At 36.3% G+C, this 17,713-nt stretch overlaps 2 protein-coding genes across 3 annotated transcripts in view; one reads left to right on the forward strand and one right to left on the reverse strand.

Moving 5' to 3' along the window:
• The first annotated feature begins 489 nt into the window (after positions 1-489).
• Positions 490-17,713, forward strand: part of LOC118278581 (agrin) — a 158,681-nt gene continuing 141,457 nt past the window's right edge. The window contains exon 1 of one of the 2 annotated variants that reach the window (XM_035597906.2): positions 490-1,398. In XM_035597906.2, coding sequence (XP_035453799.2) covers positions 837-1,398 — 562 coding nt within the window. In that variant the 5' untranslated portion in view covers positions 490-836. Of the gene's footprint in view, positions 1,399-4,058; positions 4,766-17,713 lie in introns of those variants that run through there. The other variant, XM_035597897.2, reaches the window with a different exon arrangement.
• On the reverse strand, positions 6,424-12,819 carry LOC118278663 (uncharacterized). The gene is made up of 10 exons (XM_035597979.2): positions 12,631-12,819; positions 12,341-12,548; positions 11,934-12,155; positions 11,536-11,641; positions 10,778-10,934; positions 10,257-10,402; positions 9,742-9,871; positions 9,201-9,422; positions 8,955-9,125; positions 6,424-6,696 (listed from the first exon to the last, which is right to left on the reverse strand). The coding sequence occupies exons 1-10, from the start codon at positions 12,754-12,756 to the stop codon at positions 6,571-6,573; spliced, it is 1,614 nt and encodes a 537-aa protein (XP_035453872.2). The 5' UTR covers positions 12,757-12,819; the 3' UTR covers positions 6,424-6,570.

The following is a 17,713-nucleotide window of genomic DNA, read 5'->3' on the forward strand; positions in this document are numbered from 1 at the left end:
CACAACCACGCTTGCGTACCACGGACTCCGGCCCCCGGCGAGTTATGCACAACACTATCTAGCTCACTCCAGACGGATTTATTTCCCTTCGACTGCCTTCCAGAGCATGCTAGTCATTTGGCACGTCGAAAATGCTGCTCCGAACGTCGGCTTGACGTGCTCACGTTCTGGTTTGTAAATGGACTTCTTGATGTTTGAAATTTTGCCTAGGTGCTAGCTGAGTTACATTTCGTTGGTTTTTATTTGAAGAATATTATACAAATATAAATCAATGATGACGGTAATTGTTATGTAAATATGGTACACTGTGAACGGAAAGCTTTCAATCAAGGTAGACGAGCTTTTAAAGTCCCTTCAAACTGTTGTAATAAACTGATGAATCAATCAAGAGTCAATTAAGTATTTACGATCGCAGTGAGCGAGGACAGAAGCTTCCCTTATTTTGTAGCGGGAGGCTGCGTATGACAGGCTTCAGTCAGCGCCGGCAAGCAGCGCGCGCGCACGCGTGTCTCGCACGCACCGGTCGACACGATTCACTTGTTTGTTTACCAACAACCCGATCGATCGACCGTGAGAAACTCCCGCCATACTCATTATGCTTATGTTTCTAATTAATGACTTTTATTTTTTTCACTTTTCACATAAAATACTGATTCGATCAAGATTTTAAATATTCAATTTGATGACTTTCTGTTAGTGAGATGTCAACGCCTCGACCCTTTTAATAAGTCGTCGCCGCCACTTTATACGCCTCTGTGGACATAAATAACGTGCATAATGTGACAGATACATTTGTTGCGGCTGCATTCAGGAGTGTTAACCAAGTATTCTGCGACATGAAGCCCTCGATGGTTATTGTTTATGTTATCGCGCTGGCGATCGTCGTCGGTGGCGAGATCAGGATCCGCGGCAAAGTAAGAAAAAGATACACGGCCCACAGGCGGCACCGGGCCGTGCTGCCGCCGTGTAACTTCAATGAGACTATTATCAATGATGAGTGGTCCTTGATGGAAGCGATAGGGAAATCTAAGTACATTTTTACCGGTAAAGTTTTGAATGTGAAGAAGTTTCGTTCGGAAGATAAGTTAACAAAGAAAAAGTCGAACTTGTATACAGTGTATTTGCGAAGATTGTTGAAGGGGGATATGAGTGAGTTGAGGATGTTTGTTAAGTTAGAAGGATCAGGGGAGACTTTGAGTGGTTCTACGTTGATGGTGGAGCGGCCTCGTGCGCGGGAGTCTTGTGCGCCGGCGCCCAGGCCGCGGCTCTCTGCCATTTTCTTGAGTGACGGCGCGTACGCAGATAAGGGCAGAGGACCCACACCAAGACTCCGAATCCTGACAGACCCAGTGCCGTTAACTTTATACCATTTAGACAGAGTGAATGCTGCTGTTAAAGGTAAGTTACTATAATTACTAAAACAGAAATCAATATTTTCTATCAACTCATAGGTATTTACAAAGCTCACCTCATCTCTACATCTGTAAAATTCTCACGATGCAAATACCTAGAAAAAACAAGCAATAAAAATTCATGTTGTAGTGTAGCCACAATCCCATACAAATAAAACAAATCCAAGCTAAGTAATGCATGCAATCGGTTTAACTTCACACGAGTTACAATAACGCGTGGGTGCTACATCCATAGCGTACATAACATCGGGAACGTATTAAAAGTCGATTTTGATCGACATCTTGACAACTGTTCGTTAACTTAATGGAGTGAAGGCGATCGGAACGTTTGCTCGGCCGCCCGAGCCCAACATAAACATATGTGCACACCGGCGACCGTGATCAATCAATGTATACCGCACCGGATTATTGTTAACACAAACGTATTCTAATTAACTGAGCAAACACTCCAAATACCAATGGTAATTGTAAAATAACATCCATTTGATAACAGTGTAATTCGACCCTAAAATACCTACCTTTATGTAAACGCAAAATCATTACTTAATTTATTCATCTAGCTCTAACGTTTTCAAGTAGGTATGTACATTTGCGAATTTGCAATATTACTTAACGTTGATGAAACGCTGCAAATTCCTCTTTTATTTATTACTCCAATATCTTTTACATCTTTTATAAAAGCGGGTTGCCCAGTAGGAAAGAATGTAAATAATATTACGCTGAGATGCTCTTTAATTGAATTCGCAGTGGGTCACGAATAGACTTTATTCCGAGTCAAATACTCCGCAATAAATTTTATTGCGAAAGCCATTTTAACCTAAAAATTCCAAGAAGATCCAATTTAAGCCTCGCATAATCCGACGATGAGATGAGTATCGCGGGGTTTGGTCCTCACCGCCGCCGCGACCACTCGACCGCACTAGCCGCACGCTTTCCATACGAGGTGGAATCGCACGTCCTATCTGACACTACATCGTAGGGATGCGACTGCTGACACGTGACTCTCTGTTGTTATGTATCACTTCTGCGTCGCCTTAGTTAGCGACTGCGACGTCGCCTGCGACCGCCCGATCTGTATCAAACCAGAGGCCGCACGATCCGTGGGAATCCTTACAGATAAACTAGGAGTCTCAGACGAACGCGATTTAATCTGCTTCATTAGACATTTAAGGGCTCCAATGCTAAAGAAGCTTGCGTGAGTGTAACTTGATGGCAACAATGGAGATTCTTAAAGATATTTAACATATTATGATCAGTGAGGCAATATATTAAGGAATGCCAATGCATCGATAGATACGGCGATGCTTCACCGAGCGGTTTCATATCTAAAGTTATCATCGCAGGAGGCGTTATTGGCTGTAGAGAAAGTAATGACTGAGTGTATTCGTCACGATAGTAATATACCACACACGAAGCGAGCATCTGATTGCACACTGCGCACCCGTAATGACTATAAAATTAAAATATCTTATGCTTGTAATCTGTTCGGAATACTCAATTATCATCTTGTTACAGACACGGCTACTTACTTAATGCTCTATTAGGAGTACGATAGCGATCTGACGCGCCGTCAATTGTGTTTAACGAAATAAAATGCAACTGATTCAACCTTCAAACATGTTTATGTTCATGCGTCTACTGAGTACATGACTTCGAATTGAGTGGTCATTCCCAATGATCAGAAACCGATGATGACGTGATTTGGAAAGAAGTTACTACGATATTTTGTGTGCAGCTATAAAGTAAACAAGTAAACAGACTCGTCTGTGAAAAATGTTACAAAATATAAAGTGCGACGTTGAAGATTCGTCAAGAAAGCGAGCGGTCCGTACTCGCCCGCCCACGCTCGTACCACTTTCCAAATTCCTCGTGTAAGCGCTTGCAATCACCTATGTACGTGCGACGACGACTAACAACATTTTTTAAATCTCGTTTACAGTTCCATTACGTATATTCCTGTCCTGCAATAATTATAATGTTGGACTACTTTGACATACTTTTTTAATTACTACTATTTTAAATTTTTAGGACAAAAATGTATTTATGGCTGTATTACGTATACCAAAATAAAGTACTTTTATCTAAAAGCATTATGAATAAATTACTAGTGCTTTAGATAGAATTAATTTTAGAAATACAAAAAGTATTTTGCTCCAATTATATTTGGAACGTTTTGTTGTTCAAATTTTTAGTATCCAGTACGAAACACAGAGAAAGTTTCTCTACTAGTTCAACCCGAATTTGTACATGAATATTCAGGGGCACAGTCGGGCAGGCGTGCGCCACTGTGCATTCGGCAATAACTGTTAACTTGTGCCACGTATTGCTCTATCCTATCTGTTATCTATCTGGAACCACGAGCTCTCTATCGCTACAAACGAATATTCAAATTCTTTTCGTGTCAGATTGCGCAACTAACAGTAGCTACCAATAAAGTGGAAAGCTTTTGCTAATGCGGCTCTACACAGGAACACATACCATACCTACATAGAAACCTACTTTCCATTTTAAACCATCTCGTCAATTAGCACGGCCTATACTAATTACCTCCCGAGCCGACTCATAGTTTAACGTAACGTAAGTCCATGTTTGTTTACGTTGATGAAGGTTGTATCGAATTGCGAGGTCTCCCAGTCCGCGCGCGAGGCTGCGCTAGCGCACGCGTCTCGGTGGCGCCACGCCGACAACTTGCGCAACTTTGTGTTCCATGTGAGTTTACGATCCACATCAAAAGTTTTAACCTATAAGCCGCTGAAATGGCTCCGATATAGATATGGCAGTAAACAATATAACAATCAAAATGAAGCTAAAGGTTTTAGTGTTATTGCTTTACTGCTTTACGATAACTTATGCCCATTTCCGTATAAGGGGTGAAGTGAGGAAACGGGATACGGTTTACCGCAAGAAAGACATAAACGGCTCCAAATGTGTTTTAAACGAGACGATAACTAATGACTACGAAATTCTGTCGTCAGCCGTGTCTGAGTCTAAATACATTTTCACCGCCAGGGTCCTGAGCGTGAGGAAGATAAAGCGCGGCACCAAGCCCAACGTTAAAGTGTTTATGTTTTACAAGCTGTACATTCGGCTGGTCATAAAGGGGAACATTGAGGAACTGAGGACTCACGTCGTTTCAGGAGACGAGCGCTCTCTGAACGGCGCGATAGTGTTTGTCGACTGGCTCCGTACGAACAAGTGTGCTTACAAGCTGTACAGACATTCGTCGGGCATATTTTTGAGCGATGGATTTTTCGAGGAGTCACCCAACGGGAACAAGCCCCGGCTGCGGCTGTTGAACGAGCCTCTTCCACTGTCACTCTATGATTTGGACAGAGTGAATGCCGCGTTGAAAGGTAAATATTGACAGTGCTGTAAGGTGTCGGCGTCTGTGACCACTACTTATGCACACAACTTATAAACTCATGTGCTTTTATTGTTCCCTTGTGTGCATTTACACTTTATATTACTTCTCTATGGTTTTATATCTATGACACTTTTGTGTAAGTAAACATCTATGCCTAGCTACATTCTGAGAATATTTGATGTCTCATTAAAACGTATTCGTCGTTTTATTCTGGTGAAAATTAAACTAGCGTGAAGTTATTTTTATGAAAAGCTGGTAAAAGCTTTTACATTTATGCATAACATCGTGGCAACTGTCTCGCTCATGATTAACGCTGACGGTAGATAGCAAAAATAAAATTTCGTGTATTTAACGTACAGGACGAAACAAAAGGCTGGCACATACTTCTGAAAATGTTTGACAGTGCAGTTTTTATCGGACTTTAACAATCGGGCACATATCATACGTTCGTTTGTTGACGTGTGCGCGCATAAACTACTCAGATCTTTTGGATTACACGCTTATCCTATCTGACGAATTTAATTTTTTTATTGATTTATTTGTTTTACCTCATGGTACTATTACGTCATGCTGCATATTTGTCTGCTCTATTGGGTATGATAATTTGTGGCACAGTTTTACTTAAGTCTGAGTCAAGAACTGGGCAAGGTCGAGTGTGTCAGTGGCATTATCCGCCTACTCACTTGTTTTATCATAACAGAATCGAAATTAGCTTACTTAGACAAAATATTGCCATAATCTATTATTAACCCATTTTGTCAAAGTATTAAATAACTTTCAAATTAATTTCAGATAGGTATGCGCTCTAGTTTGAAAAGCATTTTTTAATTTATTGTACCTTTGTACCAATTAATAAAACAAGCCAATGTTTAATATGTCTCTTAATGTACAACGTGTAATACTAAAAAACCATATTAAAATTAATTTTAACGATGAATAAAGGTAAAAATCCGCGTGCTATTCGAGGTGCGGTTGGAAAAAAGTAAAAATTTTAAATGGGACGTTTGCAGTGTCATTATGGGCTTATGTCGGCCGTGGGCGGGGGTCGGAACGCACCATACCATGCAATTTACTCACTCGAGGACGAAGCCATAATGTCTTATGGTCTATTAGGTACCATTACATGTCTACCTACATCTCAACGCCAACGGTTCCTAAATGGACGTAGTAAACATTACTGATGTATTTACAAACCGAATTTAGGTGTTTGACTGTTTGCCGTGAACGCCGTCAAAGGGATCGCGGTTTTGGCAGTTTCCTTAAAAATTAAGCTTCTAATTTGACTTGTCGTCCAAGTTTAACGTACGTTTGTTGTTTATTTAAAACTACTGAGGAATAGAGAAAGTTTTTATATATTTTTTGGGTTTAAAGCTAAGTCTAGTAAACAAGTATTTATGTTTTTTACTTTTTTACGGAGTGCAAATCATTAAATCACTTGTCCCGCATTGGGCGAGGTGAAAGGGAGTGTCAGACTCTTACTCCATTAGGTAGTCCGCAGCTCCGGAATTATATAATTACTTGAAAGTATGATTTGTGTTTTACTGAATGTTTTATTTTGTTATTTAAGCCATGTTAGCCTTGGAAAACGATTAAGTACACTCCATTTGCACGTCACTTTATAAGGTGATAGATAATAATTATTACAAGTTCATGTGATACATTTTATTCAATTCAAATAGGTGCTGTACCATCGCCCACATGTCAATGACAAGATTTATTGTTCTGTTCAACTTCTTTGATAACAAACTCTCGTAGGTTCTTCTTATAATAAGTTCAAGTTAAAAAGAAGACTAGTTATAGTTTGCTAGCAGGTTTCTTGAGGTAATCACGTAATATTCTTCTTAATATTTTGCCGCTGGGAGTCTTTGGTATATCTTCTACGAAATAGACGCCACCTCGCAGTTGCTTCCACGATGATACCTGGACAATGAAATGATTTTGTTAGTGTTTTTGTTTTTATTTTAATTGTCAAGAAAAAGTATTGAATTATGAGTTATGTTTAAAACCTTTAAAAAGTCTACAAAATGGGATTATCTCGCGTTTGGCTGAACCGATTTTGATGCGGTTTTCAACATAGTATTTTTCAGATTATGAGAAGGTTTTACATACATTACCAGAGTTAAAAAATAGAGGTTCGCACACACACTTTTGTTCTCATTTTTTATTAAGATTTTTATTATTGCAATCTCACTGCCCCTTGATTCTAGTGGTCTTAAGTAAGAATTAAGTAAACAAGAATTTTCTAGTTAGTTAGTTTTCATTTTTCGGTTGTTAGATCTTAACAATCTAAACAAATAATACGGGGTCTGAAGTTATACCTACTTTTACAACAATATTTAATGGACACTTCTGTGTACTTAGGAAATAAAAGACAAGATTTGGTGTCAAATAAATACTCTTTCGTAATTGAACAAAAAATGTTTTCCTTTCGCGGTAGTTCCGTGGATTTTATTACGTTTATTTTTTGTGAACCGATTTTGATCCGCTTAGAGGCGCTTTGAGTGTTGTTGAGTCACAGATTAAACACTTTCTAGAAACTACAGAAGGTACATTCGAAGCGTCGTGTAGATGCCGTTAAATATGTCTTGGTACTAAGAACTCTTAAGCATGTGTTCTAGGAAGTGTTTTTTTTTAATTGTGAGTAGGTTTTATAGCACATAGAATATTGTGTCGATACATTAGGTAAACAGCATGAAAACTGAATAATGTACATACTATACATAAAATATCAAATTCTCAGTATCTATATCTTAATCTGAGTAAATACTGAAAAGTTTACCTTCTGTAAAACTCTCTTTTCATACTTCTGGAAAAATTATTTAATTCTGCTTTTCCTATGTTTCCTAGGTAGATTATATTTTAGGTAATAAGTATAGTATTAGGTACATATCTCGACTCCTGTTTTCAATGAAATAAAAGTGTTATAAAATGTTTATTGCGATAGGCGCTACGTATTGTTTTTTTTATAATTGTGTAATAATTTGATAAACTTGCTTATAAATCATCACGAAGACGTATAGAATTATAGATTGATAAGGTAACGATGATAGTCTTAAGTATATGATGACAGTTTATTGTAGATAATAAATGCCACCTATTGTATTAAGAGATTGTCAAGATAGTGATATAGATCTACCACGTATTTTCATAAAGAAAAGTTAATACTTGTACCCGAGGTTTTTTCCATTTGAATTTCCTATGAAAAGTAAGGCTATATTCTATTCATTACATCGAATTATCAACTACACTACGTTTACGTAGGTACCTACACAATAATTATACCGCTTCCATTTTTTTAAGTCAGGTAAAATCCCTAAAACCTTCTTGTAAGTCTGAAAAATACTATGCTGAAAACCGCATCAATATCGGTCCAACCAAACGTGAGATAACCGCGCACAAACATACATACATACAGGTCCAATATAGAACCTAATTTTTTTGAAGTCGGTTAAGAAAAGCGGAAAGAGATAACAGTTTCGCATTTTTTATAGTGTTGGCACGTGTCTGTGTCAAAAATATTATGATTTTTTGCACTATCAGAGTAATCAACCACGTGTAATCAATTGTATCAAACTTTTTATAAATATTACTGACAACAATTGACGAAAACAACACGTCTTAGCTAATCAATATATAATATCTCAATATAATATCGATCTATAAAATTATATCAACTTTATCTAATCTCAAGCATGTTTGGCTTTCCCATTAATGAAGTGCATTGTCATTATATGTTCTTTTTTTAAATTTTATATAGGTACAAGTGTCCCAAAACTCAACTATATAATTTAACCATGTGATAGCCGATATATCTTATGAGGGCTCTGGAAAGCACAAGGGAAAAAGTTACAGAGGAAAAACCAACCACTCTTGTAATCAGCACATTTTCATCTAGGGTGACCTAAAATTTTTCAAATATAATGATTATTGATCAACGTTCATAGATCCTGTTGAAAATAGTATTTGCTCAAATAAACAACAACAGCACGTCATAAGTATTTATCAATCTATAGATGTTTTATCATTGCTAAATATTTTATAGACAACTTTATTATCATCTCTGTGTATTACCCAATACTGATATTGACACGTTTTAACATTTATATTGACAAAAGCAACAACAACTATACTTGTTAAAAATATTATTCCTAAAAATCTTCCAACAATTTAAAACCTACCTTATCAGCTACAAAATCGACGAGTTCCTTCTCAGTAACTGCTACTCCTGGCATTTTCACTACAAAGGCCGTAGGAAGTTCACCAACCATAGGATCTGGTTTCCCTATAACGCCCACATCTTTAACACCAGGATGCTGAAGTAAAATTGCTTCTAATTCTGAGGGAGCAACCTAAAACAATTCATCCAGTAATAAATATTTACAATTATTTGTTACCATTTCCATAGCTTCTACCACGATACTTACTTGTCCAGCCTTATACTTAATCAATTCTTTAATTCTATCTACGAAGAAAAAGTAACCTTCTTCGTCATAGTAGCAAATATCTCCAGTTTTGAAATATCCTTCTTCATCTAATTCGTCTTTTAAGTTCTTTCCAATGTAACCTCCGAATAACGTCGGGCCCTTCACGCGAACTTCACCTTCTTGTCTAGGTCCTAACGCCTTACCAGTTTCAATGTCTGCTATCTAAAATGTCATGACATTAGTACTAGTGTGGCGACACATTGACAAGTAACAAGTGACAGATGACAGAAGTCGCACATAGACTATCGACGAGCAAATCAACGGATGACGTCACAAATATCCTGCATCGCACATATTAAGTTTACATGCGAAATAACACGGATAGAAAATCCCAACGAACAACAGTTGGGCAGAAAGCCCGCCAGGCATGATCACCTCGCCTGGTCGGAGGATCCTCCTTTTCTTAGGGAACTTTACTCTCTGTTCTCTAAACTAGTACTATCAGTTAAAAAGGATAAAATTGAATTAGTAATGTTTTTACCTTTACGACGTTTCCAACTGCAACTTTACCGACACTTCCTGGTTTTGTTTCGACGAGAGACTCTTCAGTTAAGGTACCCGTTACTTCTGTCATGCCATAACCTTGTAGAACGTGTTTTAGACCCTTGAATCTGTCGAGTTAATATCACAATGAAATATTATTTTCTATATAGAATAGAATCAGTCGTTACTTTGTGGAAATCCATGCTACACTAACAATTCAGTAAGATTTTTTAGTTTAAATTCCGCTTATACATGTATTTTTTATCATGCTCGAATGCGGATACGGAGATTCGAGCTGCAGGAGCTGCCGAGACAACACCTTCTGAAGATGCTCCGTGGAGAAGCGAAACATATGTCGAGTGGTATATTGCATGTTATGTGTGTGCTGCACACCGCTTGCTAAAAAATACATGTATAAGTGGAATTAAAACTAAAAAATCTTACTGTATTGTTAGTGGATTATTTTCTATTAAATTGTTTTCTCTAGTATTTTTTATGTTTATACCATCGTACCTTTGTTTAGTCTCATTCATGACACCCAAATCTAAAGGAGCTCCTCCGCAGTATATAATTTCAACGGAGCTCACATCGTACTTCTGTATAAGTGGTGATTTTGTAAGCGAAATAACTAATGGAGGGACTGCTAATAATACTCCAATCTGAAACATAGATAAAAATTAAAATCTTGAACATTAATCTTACTATAATGTTATAAATGCGAAAGTTTATGAGTTTGTAAGATTGCTTGTTACTAAATAACGTCAAAACAGTTAAAAGGATTGGGATGAAATTTAGAGCAGTGGTAGATTACGGTCTGGAATAACACATACCGCCGCACTCAGAGTCATTTAATGGTTACTTAACCTAGTCCTTAGCAATAGTTTTTGATACAAAATCGTTACTAAGGAAAAGTTTAAGTAATCATTAAATGACTCTGAGTACGGCAGATAGGCTACTTTTTATTCCACAGGAACGCAAGTGAAGCTGCTGGCTGAAGCTAGTCGATTTATAACTCGTAAAGTCCTTTTACTTACTCTGTATTTTTGAATACATGCTAGGTACTGCTCCACGTTGAATCGAGTCAGGTATACAATGGTTCGGTTATTGACCATTTCATCCATTGTGCTCATGATCCCAAAGGTATTAGACCATGGTGCGTTGGACAGAAAGATTAGGTCTTTCGTGATGTGGCTGCAAAGAGTGTTTGGTAAGATTATTTTACAATTTATGGATGGATATTGAATAGGAATTGTATTGTATGTAGTAGAAAGTTCATAGATGGGGGAATCTGTAATGCTCTTTTTTCAGTTGCCCTACACTAGGATTTTCTCCTGTGTCGTGGGTATGTTTACAAACATACAATTTCTTATGCACATGTGACCCGAAACAACAATTTGTGGTTCACACTAAGAGTTGCTCCGTGCGGGAATCGAACCCGCTACACGTTGTACGGCAGCCTGTTGCCCAGCCACCGCGCCAACCGTGCAGTCGTATTAAATAGTTAAGTTCGTATACTGTCATATACACTAATAATATACTCAGTGCCGGCGTTAGGGGGGGGGGGCGTGATGGGGCGATGGCCCAGGGCGACAAATTCTGGGGGGCGCCAAAAAAATTAAAAACTACTACTAACACTTGATATTGCTTCCCTCAAGTGGGCGCCACAATATTTTCGCCCGGGGTGTCAGTGGCCCTCACGCCGGCACTGAATATACTAACATTTTTAACTAATAAATGATCAAATATTAAACATTAAAAGATGTCTGTAGACTTAATAAATATTATTCCTTACGTTGGTTGGTTAAGAGTAGTGATCAAGTTCAAATGCGTCAGTTTTGCTCCTTTAGGCAGTCCCGTTGTACCAGATGAATACAGAATCATAGCCGTCTGTGCCAGTCCTATTAAATTAGCAGTTATTGAGCAACCTGGTTTATAGCTAAATTATTTACAATACTATTATAATTTAGTCGCCAAAATTAAATTCTACTTGTATTGGAACAGCTCTCGAGTGGATTAATTTTAATGAATTAGATTTTATTTCATTGTAATCTTGTTTTATTATAATATTTGAATTAGCATTCAAAATTCTTTATGTCTTGACTTGTAAAGGTTGATATAAATTATAGTCTGATGTATTATGACCATATTTGAAAATGATAATTATCATAGTTATTAATAAATATTTCTTACCATTAACAGGATCACTAACTGGTTTGAAACTATCAATATCAACGTTCGTCTTAATTAAGTCATTAAACTTCAAAATGTTAGGATCACTGACGGAATCGTCGAATATGTAGAATTTTTCCACAATCTTTGTTCCAACTATAGTACTATAGAATCTATTGTGAGTATCAGATGAAAGGAATACGTATTTTGGCTTAGATATTGATATTGTGTGCTCCAATTCATCTGCAAATAGAAAACACATAATAACAAACACATAATTTCATTCATCAAAGATAATGAAATTAAGAATATAAAGGTTTAATTTATTAAAGCTGTTGACACAGTAATACAAGAAGAGGAATTTGTATGTGGAACAGAAACTAAATCGAACCATTACAAAACAAAACAAGAAATCTCAATTCACTTACTTTTGCTGTAGGCGGAGTTGAGAAAAGTGACGGTAGCACCACTACACCACGTAGCGATTGCAGTAATCAAGAATTCCGTTCTGTTCTCACTGCACACGGCAACCACTTCATCACGTTTCACACCTAAGCGTATTAGCGACGACGCCGCGTTCACAACCAACTGCACCAACTCACCGAACCTTATTTGTTGCCCCGTCTTCCCATCAATCTTTGACATCGAAAACAGTATTAATTAACAACACATCTTCATTAATTAAACTACTATTACGATCAACACATTTATACTTTACCAAAGCAACTTTGTCTTTAGCTCTCAACATGCGGTCTATGGCATTTTTTCCATAATTCATGTGAGATGGTATCCAATATGGTTGATCTTTGTAAATAATTCCGCGTATACTTTCGGTTGAAGTCATCTTATCGTGTGTAGTGCCGACTTGAGAGACGTGTATCAACTGACGTTTTCGGACAAGATATGATGTTTATGTAACTAATGAGCATTTTGTTTGCGTTGATATAAAACGCGTTACCTTGACAGATAACGACGAAGATAGTAAGATAAATGGTATACGTTTACAAATAAAATAAGAAATATGTAATGTGTCACTTGCTTCAAACATTTTTATGTTAATCCTGTCCCTATAATAGGTTGATTTTTGACACAAAGGTAGCCTTAGTACATTGTACGTAGGTCTGTATCATGTAATGTCTACGAAAAATAACGTTGAACTTGACGTTCGTAAACTCTGAGGAAATGTTCAAAATTATTATACGAATATACAAATCAATAACTCTTTCCGAATATATAAAACATATCGTGTAGTAGCCAGTATCAACAAGATGTAAGTTGTAATAGATAACATGGATACATGTACCAGTACCGCACTGGGTCAGGTTAAGCGAATTAAGGTGACGAAGCTAGCCTAGCTTGCTAAAACGAGGTCTACATAAACTAGTTTGTAGCCCCAGCTTGTCATATCTAGATTTCTTAGCTCTCTTGATGTTGGAATTACAGTTTGAAATACAAATATATTGTTGTTCTACTTTATTTAGTTGTTATTAAGATTTCTTCTTTTTTGTGAATGCCGAATTATGAGATTCTTTATTTGATTAGTAATTGAGTAAGGTTCGTTAGTTATTGAATAAAGATGGTTAATTTATTTATATAGGTAGGTATTAAAAGGATTATTATTTTTCAGGCAGTAGTATTAATTTTGATTTTCTTAGTTTTTCCATAGAATATTTCAGTTTTTTTTGCTTTTCCTTTATTAAATAGAAGTCTGTCTAAGTGATATAATAGTTTAGTAACATGAGACTAAAAATTTAAATAATAAAATGATTTTTTTATGTATTACAGGATTACTAAATTATAGGCAATTGAATTAAACGTATTAAACTATTATGATTAGTGTATATATTAGTATTATTCGTGACTGAGATAAGTAGGATAAACGTTGAGTTTCTAACGGAACTATATCAAATTGTTGAATAGATAAAAATAAAAACATCACAAAATTTTATAGTGTACAAATTGATAGTTGTTTTGGCTATCTGATAAAATAAATATGTAAATAAAATTTAAAAAGGTCAATAGTTTTCTAGACATGAATACATTTAATGCTAACTTAGCGTTTTCTGCAATATACTAGGTAGACGTTATTGTATGTCGCCCCAGTTTTCTTCACGTAAGAGAAGATTAGAAGGTGTATCATCACACTGAGATCGATTTGCACAGGCTCAGTGCTGTTGGAAGATTTATAAAATAAAATCTACATGATATTAACATATCCAGAATTCCCTATTAGATCAAAAACAAACAAATAATAAGAAAATAAACTACGAGAGAAAAATAAAATTTCAAAGAATACTAATTGTAGTGCATGTAGTTTTTAATTGCGAAATTACCATGCACATTGAATCTCGTTGTCACGAGATATCCCAGTAATCTCCGATCGACGCACATGTACAGTTTCTGAATGTGCACACGTGCATATAATTGTAATCCTTATGCTAAACCTATAGGGCACGCATGCGTAGCCATTTTGTAGCCCGCCCTAGATGCTAAATAAAGCGATTTAAAATTAGTATTAAATATAGGGTTTATAATTTAGGTTTTGTACTTAACAAGCCTATAAAATATCGTCACGCCCTTTATTCCCGAAGGGGTAGGCATAGGTGCACTTTTCACCATTTGTGGTTTGAATCCCATGTAATAGGGGGCGAGCCTATTGCCATATACTGGGCAGAATTCCAGACTCTGTTCTACTATTGAGAAATATATTTATATTAAAATATTTATAATTAATTTGTCTACTGTTGCAACTTTTTTCATTGAAATCTTATTGACGGTTTGGAATCAATAAGAATAGAATTTATCAATTAATTTAACCCGAGTACACATACATTTCGACACGCCTTTAATCCCCGAAGGGATAGGCAGATTATAGCACGTAACCTGAGTATTATTTGTAAAATACAATTACAAGCCCCTTTCGAAACATGCACTGAAGAGACCTACATTATCTCACAGATAAAAATATTGTTAAAAGAATTTTATCTTTATTTGTCAAGTAAAACTGATCTAGTATCTAATCTGGCGAAAACAACTGTAATATTACGTAAATGCACATAATTGTTTACTTGTAAAAATATACGTATTTGGTTTGATTGTCTCATAATAACTTAATGCATATATCATATAAATAAAACAATAAATAATGAAGTATAAAAATGATAAAAGTATCCTATATCCCAAGTTAGCTCTTATCATCCTATACCAAATTTCATTAAAATCCATTCAGTAGTTTCAGCGTAATTGACGCAAAAACATCCAAACAAACAAACTTTCACATTTATAATATTAGTGTGATTTATAGTATTATGTCATAGTATGATAGATACATAGATGTTAGTATTATGTAATTGGCCGTCTTATGTACCGTTGTGTGTATGTATAACTTATGTTTCCTATGACATTTTATGTATATTTTTGAGAACAACATCGTGTTACTAATCTACGTTCTCTGAATAAAATGTATCAAGTTCGGTAATATTATACAGTTAACACAAGAACTGCATATCTAAAAATGTTTCGTATATCTCGTGTATGTTCCACTTACAATGAAATCTCGGATGTGCTTTCCGAACATTCAGCAGATGTCTACTTAAGCATTTCTCACGCATTCAAATGTCCGCATTATCCGTATAATATAATAATTCTGAGTGTATCTACGGTTCCAGTGGATGCACGCCACATTAACTTACTCGTGGACTCGGATTGTTGTGGGTAAACGTAATTTGTTAGTACGGCTGCGTGTGCGCAGGACCGGCTCGCCTACGCGTTGCGCCTGCGACTCTCGGTGACTCTTCTCACGCCGTGACTCATGCACCATGATTATTTTGTACCTTATAAATATCGATAGCTTGTTTAGTTGAAATAAAGCCAGTTAAGACCATTTTAATAGCAGGAAAATATTTTATTGTCTACGTCACAAATGTACTTTCATACATTTGTACTGACAAGTTTATAAACAATTTCAAAGCAAACATTTGTCTCGAATCGTTTTCTACTCTAAACAAACAGTCTCATCTCGCTTTTTATTCCATTTAAACGTACTGTGTTTACCATTATTTTACCTGATTACATTACAATATGATAACATTATGCTAATAAAACCCCAGAGCCAGGTAAAGAACTACTTGTTTGTACGATTTTTATGACATGTATTAAGTACATGAACACGATAGTCCCGTGCTACCCGCTATGACCTACCAGTACTAGTTTATGGCTTTAATGCTAGTGATCTCTTGACTATTTGAGGTCAGTCCCGCTAGGATGGCTCCACGTTTACTCAATAAAATGACCCCCTGTAGTGATGGGACAATTCATGGTAATGTCCGGACCGGTCGACTCCTCGAACATAATGTCCTGATTCATTAAGCTATCGGAAGATTACACTGCGGTGGTCGCTACTCTCAAAGTAATGACCCCGACGTATTTAGACGCGACTCAGCTTCAACGATTGCGGATGAAAGTTTAATAATAAATCGTTTCGTAACTATTTTCGATGTTTACTTAGTCTTTGTTTGCTTTGTAGGGTCAATTTGGTGGAGGAAATTGAATACGATAAAATACGTATTAGGAAGAAATTTTCAGTAATATCCAGAAAACTGTTCGGTGTTAAGGTTCAATGACCTCCTAAGAATGAACTTCTAAGATAATTATTTAGGGGTGTGATGATAAAATTGATATTGCTGTGGTGGTCTGGAGGGTTAAGATGCTCACTTCTCATGCATGAGGGTGTGGGTTCCGAGTTTTATGTACTTTCTAAGATTATTTAGACACCACTGACAAACGGTGAAGGAAAACATCGTAAGGAAACCTGGCTTATAATTTCTAATAATTGAGCAAGCGTGGTGATTAATGCTCAAACCTTCTCTATGTGAGAAGATGCCTTTGGTCAGCAGTGGTCACTTATAGACTGTTGATGTGATGTGATGATAAAATTGGGTGCACTTGCAGCATTTTAGAAAACCTAACTAGTGTGATGGTTTATTCTTATGCATATTATAAGCAATTGCTAAAGCTGACACGGTTGACTCAGTTGCCGATAACCATAAGTGAAACACCAAATCACCGTTAGCCATTTCTAAAAGTAGACTTTTCTAACAAAACGAAACCAAATATAACTTTCTATTTATGAAGATCCTAAACGGTAGGTAAACATTTTGTCGCGTAAAGTTTATTAATATACCGAGCGAGATTATAACAAGGTTTCTCTACCGCGATAAATATGGTATATTATATATTGGTGGGTGTTCCATATATTCATAGTATCGGTACTTAGTCGATTACGTCATAATAATCTCCCGCCTTCCGCAGATATTAAATCAATTAATCCTATTTATATAACTAATATCATAAATGTGAAAGTTTGTGAGGGTGTATGGATGCTTTTCATTTAATTACGTCCGAATAGTTGAACAGATTTAGATGAAATTTGGCATAGAGGTTTTTTATGGTATAAGCCGGTAAACGAACAGATGTATCACCTATTGGTAACCAATCGCAGCCGGCCATTGACACCCGAAATACGATAGATTCTGATAATTCTTTTTTTTATAAAAACTTTTCTAACGACTTGACTTATAAAACGCTAAACATTATGAGAGTAAATTAATGTGTTTCACTAAAAAAAACTTAAACAGATCTAGACGAAATTAAGCACATGTAAAGATTTTGATATCTTGATCTTAAAGATCTATTAGTCTCCGCTTACCCCCATAGGATACAGGCGAGAGGTTATGTGTTTTCATGGTATAATGTTCGACTTCAATCTGCGATAAATATGGTATATATAGGGTGGGTGTTCA

This window comes from Spodoptera frugiperda, chromosome 15 (genome assembly GCF_023101765.2).
Source record: "Spodoptera frugiperda isolate SF20-4 chromosome 15, AGI-APGP_CSIRO_Sfru_2.0, whole genome shotgun sequence".
In the NCBI taxonomy this organism is placed as follows: Eukaryota; Metazoa; Arthropoda; class Insecta; order Lepidoptera; family Noctuidae; genus Spodoptera; species Spodoptera frugiperda.

What these genes read in the sequence shown, in the direction of transcription:
- LOC118278663 (XM_035597979.2), bottom strand. Translation starts at nt 12,756, where the DNA reads ATGACTTCAACCGAAAGTATACGCGGAATTATTTACAAAGATCAACCA. An exon ending in CAACTCCGCCTACAGCAAAA is followed by an intron (nt 12,156 to 12,340) that starts GTAAGTGAATTG and finishes TTCTATTTGCAG; the next exon opens with ATGAATTGGAGCACACAATA. An exon ending in TCGATTTTGTAGCTGATAAG is followed by an intron (nt 6,697 to 8,954) that starts GTAGGTTTTAAA and finishes TTCATTGTCCAG; the next exon opens with GTATCATCGTGGAAGCAACT.